This window comes from Sinocyclocheilus anshuiensis, unplaced genomic scaffold, assembly GCF_001515605.1.
Source record: "Sinocyclocheilus anshuiensis isolate Anshui unplaced genomic scaffold, SAMN03320099.WGS_v1.1 scaffold280, whole genome shotgun sequence".
Classification (NCBI taxonomy): domain Eukaryota; kingdom Metazoa; phylum Chordata; class Actinopteri; order Cypriniformes; family Cyprinidae; genus Sinocyclocheilus; species Sinocyclocheilus anshuiensis.
The window spans coordinates 598,266-605,374 of record NW_015558575.1 but is presented as its reverse complement, the minus strand read 5'-3'; the positions used below and the strand labels follow the sequence as shown (position 1 = coordinate 605,374).

General features: G+C 43.0%; 1 protein-coding gene across 1 annotated transcript in view; it reads left to right on the top strand.

The window, feature by feature from the left end:
* The first annotated feature begins 3,180 nt into the window (after positions 1-3,180).
* LOC107679662 (T-lymphoma invasion and metastasis-inducing protein 2-like) overlaps positions 3,181-7,109 on the top strand; it is a 33,563-nt gene continuing 29,634 nt past the window's right edge. Inside the window, exons 1-6 of the mRNA XM_016475279.1 lie at positions 3,181-4,308; positions 4,679-5,114; positions 5,302-5,474; positions 5,576-5,800; positions 6,226-6,411; positions 6,561-6,710. Coding sequence (XP_016330765.1) covers positions 3,181-4,308; positions 4,679-5,114; positions 5,302-5,474; positions 5,576-5,800; positions 6,226-6,411; positions 6,561-6,710 — 2,298 coding nt within the window. The remainder of the gene's footprint in view (positions 4,309-4,678; positions 5,115-5,301; positions 5,475-5,575; positions 5,801-6,225; positions 6,412-6,560; positions 6,711-7,109) is intronic.

The following is a 7,109-nucleotide window of genomic DNA, read 5'->3' as shown; positions in this document are numbered from 1 at the left end:
AACCTTTAACATCAAAGCTAAACAAATTCTTTACTAGTCTGACATCAGCAAAATCTCTCACGGAAACTGACATCCTGGCTTTTGCGCCATATTCTCACAAATTGCTTTTGACTGGACCGCTGTCTAGCGCCAACAGAAACAGTTTGCTGGAAACTGGCAGCAGATTGAATCACTGTTACAGTATATTCAGTTAGTATTGATGGTGGTGCTGTATTAGGTAATCGCTATGTCTGATAGCACACAGACCTTGGCCCATCACATCTCTTCGTCAGTTATTGTTGACATTATTGATGTAACAGCAGTCAAAGCAAATGGAAAAGCTATTTCCTGTATTGCCTAGTGTTGTATTATGCTATAATTTCTCCTGTGAAAAATAATTACACTTTTGCATACTTATTACAGAAATAATCTAATTTAAAAGAACTGCATGTCATGTTTTTGAACACTTAGTTGCATTTAAATTAAAATGTATTATGGTTTACATTTATATTAAATGAAATTAGTTGAACTTAAGAGTGCTTTTTACCCTTTAAAGTACATCTTTACATGTAAATTCATAATTACTTTTATGGTTAAAGTGTACTGCTGAATGTACTGACAAAAATTGGTATGGTAAACTAAAATATACTTTAATGTAATTTCTTCACAAGGATTATTCTGCTATAAGCTGTGAAGTACCTCTGTGTTCTAGAAAATGTATCTTTTAATCAAAGAAAGTGTGTGTGTGTTCTATGCGTGCCGGGGCAACTCCACACTTCCTGTCTGTTACTTTGATCCAACCCATTACTTTTATGAAGCAATCGCACCCTAACACCTGGAACCAGCAATGGGTTCTCTCTCTCCCTTCTCCTTGGTGCTGTGTGTTGTCTTTGGTGTGGTAGTTTGTCTTAAACATGGTGTGCTGGTAGTTATGGCATGCTGGGTCAAACAAGAGGCCCAGTCACGTCTTCCAGGCGGCCAGCTGCCTCCACCACCCAAAACCACCCCTCCCAAAACCGCTTAGAGTTGTTCTTTATAAAAATACATACTTTTATAATGCCCTCATTCTTCGAGCCAGGAAGACATAATCACTGTTTGCTGGGTGTAATGTGTTTGTAGATGTGCATGTTTTACATCAGGCTGCAGAATTATGATCGCTCATTGGTTTGGAGCAGCAAGACTGCATTCACTGTGTGTTAAAGTACGCTTATGTGAATGTGCACATGGTAGCCTTCAAACTGAAAACAATAAATCAATAAAACTGTCCTGCTTTAACTTGTAACTATACTTTTATAGTTTCTGAATTAAATGTGAATGGAACTTGCGTGTGTAAAACTCACCGCCACAATTCTAGGGGGTTCTGGGTGTTTGCTTGCTGGCAAAGTCAAAGAGCCCACCCATTGAAATTCTAGATATGGCTGGGGTCCCTCTTGCAGTGTAGGTTTTTTAGCATTTTTGTCAGCTGTTTTATTGTACACCAGGTGAAAATTGTAAGTTGGTATGATATGATAATATGATATGATCATATGGTAATACAAAAAGCGGTCCATATGACTGGTGGGAAACAGTCTTCTGAAGTCAAACGACAGCACAACTAAGAATGAGAAGTAGCAGACATATGCCACAATTTCAATTCCTGAAAGATCTGTGACGCTCAGTGTCAAGAGCAGATTGAAAATACCTATACATAACAAAACACACACATGCATCTTTCAACAAGTGTCTTTGACTTATCACACAGCAGCTCTTGGCTTAGTCTGTTGAATTCTGGTAAAGTTTGGCACTGCAGTCTTGCGCTTCTTTTGGGATGAGTGAATTGTGCGGGTCGAGGGTGACTGATCTCACTCCTTGGGGCAGCAGATGGCCAGTGAGACACACAAAGAAGCTCACAATGTGAGCGACTGCCATTCAGATCATCTTTTCTGAATGGGACAGGACACACATCCCACAATGCCCTGGTTCAGCCCTCTGCAGCTCGGCGTCTGGAACCGACAAAACTCATTGGCTGCTTCTGTGTTCAGTCTCTTACAAAGCCACAGTGTTGGAAGCATAACATCATACCGCCTGCTGGTACTTTTCATAATTAAGCAGCCGTCCGCCTCCCTGCTGCATCTCAAGAGCACTGTTCCTTGCTTCATTGAAGCTTGGTCGTGTGAAAGAAGATGGTGTTGGCAGCATTCAGTGCTCACTTCTGTGTTAGAGGTCATGGTTAGGGTGGTGTGTTTTTTCCACATCCTCTTGAGCTGTTAGGGCAGGATGGTTTTGCTACCTCTGAACCCCGAAGTCCCTTATCACCCCTAAATCTCACTCAGTAAAGTTCACAGGATATGAAATATTCCCAAGCAGCCAGGAGCACTTCATCCTGCCACTAATACAATTCTCATTACGGATATTTTCCAAATCCTCTTCTGGCTTTGAGACAAAACAATGCTACCCCAAACATAGTCAAAAGATTTTGTGTACAGTCTAAACACATTGCTTTGAGGGATTGAGTTACTGAACCATTACGGTTCAGACAAAAAATTAAGAAAATTGTGAAGAATTTCCTAGTCTAAAAAAATAGACAGGGAGGTTGTATGAAGTCTGCCCTTGTTAATGCTTGCGGCACTACGTCATGGAATGTGGCAGCAGGACAGAAGCGTGAGGTCTATTTAGATTTGGGGTTGGGGGTTGGAGTGGGGCTTCCCACTGCAGACTGCACACACAAGAGCTGACTGTGTGTTACTGACACATGCCCCTCCCTTCCTCTGTTTCTCCACAGATGAGCGATGGAGAGAGAGACAGAGAGAGAGGAACAGCTGTGGTAGAGAGACAGTGAAGGGAGGAGGATCTCAGTGAGAGTCAGATGCTGCACCAGGCAGGAGCAGACAGAAGTCAGCCGTAGACAACGTTGGAAAAAGAGGATGACCAGTGTAAAGGAATATGTCTAAAAGAAATATGAAGGAATATCTTTGTATGCTCTGACAACTGGCTTTATTAGAGGTAAAAAGAAACTCTATTACTATGTAATACTGTTGTTTTAAAAGTGTGTGTTTTTGTGTGTAGGTGCATGGATGGGTGGATAAGTGAACAGTTAACTGGATAGATAGAAAGTTAGACAGATAGATGCATAGTTATATGGATGGTTAGGTAGAAAGATGAATGCATGGAATGCTTAACTTTGACCTTGATGTTTCTTTACCATTTTCCTCACAGATCAGAATGGGAAATACAGATAGTCAGTATAGCAATTTCATCATCCCTGGTAAGGGAAAATCTAGCTCCTTGAAGCTGCACACCTCAAAAGAGGAGGCACTTTCCCCACATTCTTGGTGGAGGAGCACTGAAAGCACCTCTGGATACAAGGCCAAAAATGGATTTTCACCACACAAGAGCAGCCAACCTTACATCTCCCGCCATTATGACTGCATTAAAGGGGGATCTAGTGACGAAGTACGTTCAGAGAGACACAGAGACAATGACAACCTTTTATTACAGGGAAATGGATTCTTTGTAGGCTACAGACAACAGACTGGAGGCCTCCAGGCCCCTATGAAGAGCACCAGTTCTGAGATTAAAGATAGTAAGAACAGTCCCAAAGTTCTTTTTCGTGAGGATGGAAGTCTGAGGGTAGAGTTTACCAATGCACGGAGGGAGCCGGATGTTGCACTGTCTTTGGGCAGCTGTCTCAGTGGACCTGTTGATGCTACCCAAAGGGCCAGTAATGGGAGCTCTCTTAGCTCTGAGGGTTCATGGTATGACTCACCCTGGGGGAATGGGACAGAAGATCTGTGTGATAACGTCTTCACCACCGGCCAACCTTCGGACAACAGTAGTGGATATACCACACTCTCATCCACACGTACTGTAGATTTTGGATGTTTTAATGGTTACAATACAGAACAACCTGAGAACCATATGGGTAACCTCACCTGCCAAGCCACAGTTCATGGCAGTCAGTATGCAAGCAGTGATTGCAATAGTAATGGGTACAATGCTAACCGAGCTGAGGAAGACAGTGGTATTGGAGACTCTGTGTTCCTTCATTTGGAACATAATGGATTATCCAACCTTTACGCAAACCCCAACATGACCGTGCCATTCCCTACCATGGGCATCCTAGCGGTGGATCAGCTTGAGGACACTCCTCACCTCCAAACCTCACTGACCGCTTCCCTGGATGTGAACTCCCAGGATGAGAGTCAGAAAACCCAGAATTACACCTCACAAACCCTGCCATGCAGAAAAGCAGTTCCTGATGGGAATACAAGGAAGGACTCGCTCAAGAGTCGCATCCACCGCCTCAGCGATTGGACAGGAAGTCTAAGCAGGAAGAAGCGAAGGCTGCAGGTGAGAAAATTATTTTTTTTGGTGTATTGGGCGTTAGTGTAAATCTGTCAGCATAGCAGACCTTCTTGTTTGACTCCAGAATTATCATGCAGATGTTATCATATTACAATTCCATTTCCTGTTCAGTGTTCTGGGTGTAAAATGATGTTTTAGTTGAAGTTGACTCTTCAATGCTGTAAAGCATTCTTAGATGACATTCCTCTCTGAAACAACAAATTACTGGTATGCTTGTTGGACTGGCCATGATTTGTAAGAGTTGTAAGGAAGAGTAAAGGGTGTGAAAAACTTCACAACATTGTGGCAACCTTGTAAAACAGTTACATGTTAACATTTGCCATCCTCTTCTCACTTCATGTCTACCCAACCTCAGGAACCAAGTACTCTGGACTTTACAGAGGTCGTCAGCTGTGGAGCTGGGGGCACACTAGAGGAATCCAGACCATTTTGGAATCCCATGTCCTCCCAGACACAGCTGGACTGCTCTGGTTCCTCAACGGGCCCATTTGGGCAGCAGAACCAGGGTGCGGCCTTGAGGCAGAACATCTATGAGAACTTTATGCAGGGCCTAGAGACTGGCAGCAGCAGTGGAACTGCTGATGGACTCCAGGTCTGGGAGGGTGAAGGAGAAAGCAGCAGTGGCTCAATGGGCTCTTTGGAGCAAATGGACTTCCTGTTTGAGAAGGAGCAAGGTGTTGTGCGGAGGGCTGGTTGGTTGGCTTTTAAGCCCCTCATTACCCTCCACAAGGACCGCAAACTGGAGCTGGTAGCAAGACGCAAGTGGAGGCAGTATTGGGTCACGCTCAAAGGTAAGATGGTAGTCTTGAGAACAAGCGGACAATAAATGCAGATTAACACTAATGCTGAATTTTCAGCAAGTAAAACTTGCACAGCCAATTCAATTTTTCAGTTCTAAGACTTCAAAATATAGCTGTAATGGATAATGTTTGCTCGTCATTATTAGGAGCTCTATCTCGGTTTCCCTGTCTCCTGTAGGCAGTACACTTTTGTTGGGTGAATCCAATGGAAAGACCTCCCCTGAGCAGGAATGCACACCACATTACGCAGTGCTTGCTGAAGATAGTATTTTGCAGGCAGTTCCTGAGCATCCCAAGAAAGAGCATGTCTTCTGCCTCAGCAATGCCTATGGAGATGTCTATCTCTTTCAGGCATGTGGCCTTTATCATATAATATAGTACACAGTACACTATTTCCACAGTGTGGACTTTTGGCTATAAGTTGTCTCTTATCTCTCACCTGTTACTTGCAGGCTGCTAATCAAACAGACCTGGAGAATTGGGTGACGGCCATCCATTCTGCCAGTGCATCACATTTAGCTAAGCGTCAGGGGAAGGAGGACACTCTGCGTTTGCTGAAGAGCCAGAGCAGAGCTCTTCTGCAGAAGATCGACATGGATGGCAAAATGAAGAAGATGGCAGAGCTGCAGCTGTCCGTCATCAGCGACCAGAAGAACAGGAAGGCTATTGAGAGCCAGGTGAGGAACAAAACAGATGTGTGTGTGTGTGTGTGTGTGTGTGTGTGGATGTTTATGCATATGTGTGTGGTTTGTTTCAAAAGTTTGAAGGCCAAATCCAAGTTGTTCAGATGAGTGGTTTGCTAAATTGGGCAATTAAGTCATTGATGTTGGTGTTTGAACAGCAACCACACCACAGTGCCTTCAGAGCATCCAAGAATATATAATACAAGCATTCAGACTTGTCATCCCCATGTCCTGCTGATCCGCATTATCTACATTTCTAGGTTTTTAGGTTTTCTAAAGAAAATGTGAGGGTTACTTTCCCATACATAAGTCACCGCCAGTGTTGTGGGTTGTTGTAACTCTATAATATTTATAATGTCTATAGCTTTCTCAAATGTATTTCAATGCGTTGCTCTCTCTCCTTCATCTCTGACCCACAGATCCTGCAATGGGAACAGAACCTGGAGAAGTTTAACATAGAGCTCTTCCGCATGCGCTGTTACCTGGCTAGCCTGCAGGGCACAGAGCTGCCCAATCCAAAAAGCCTGCTAGCCACTGCTGGACGCCCGTCTAAAATGGTGCTAGGTCGTCTGGGAATTTTCTCTGTCTCGTCCTTTCATGCGCTGGTGAGGATCTGTCACATGCTTTGAGGCAATTGTGTAAGATACCAAAAAAAGACCTCATTAAAACAGTCTACCTTTGAGATGCGCCACAAAAATTAAATTAAGATGATGGAGCACTGTGATTTTTTTAAAATGAGCTTGTGTTTGTGCAGATATGCACTCGTGATGAAGCCACCCTGAAGAGACGATCTCGCTCTCATCCTCGAGGTATGCGGAACAAACGAGGACTGCTCTTTTCTTCACAGAAGGGATTAGACAGTCTGACCAAACGTAACCATGAAAAGAGACAGTCCCTGTCCCAGGTAAGAAATACTCTTTGGTAGGGGCAACCGCAATGAAATTATTTAAAAAAATAATCTGGCTAGAACTGAAAATATCATGGAAATTCTTTTGCCAGACAGTTATGTATTTTGAGACCTGCCAAAACCTAACAATAAAGAATACACTTAGGGAAAATAAAAATAAAAGGAGTTTTTAAAGTTTTTCTTTAATTAGTGTTAATCCTAATTGACGTGAATCAGTACATACATAGCTGTGATTTCAGGTTAGGAGTCTTACTCTGAGGTTCACTGGCCTGTGTTTACGACTGCAGTACTGATTAGTCATTTAAAGGGGTCATATGATGCTATTTTAAAGATCATTATTTTGTGTATTTGGTGTAACAGAATATGTTGACATGCTTTAATGTTCAAAAAACATTA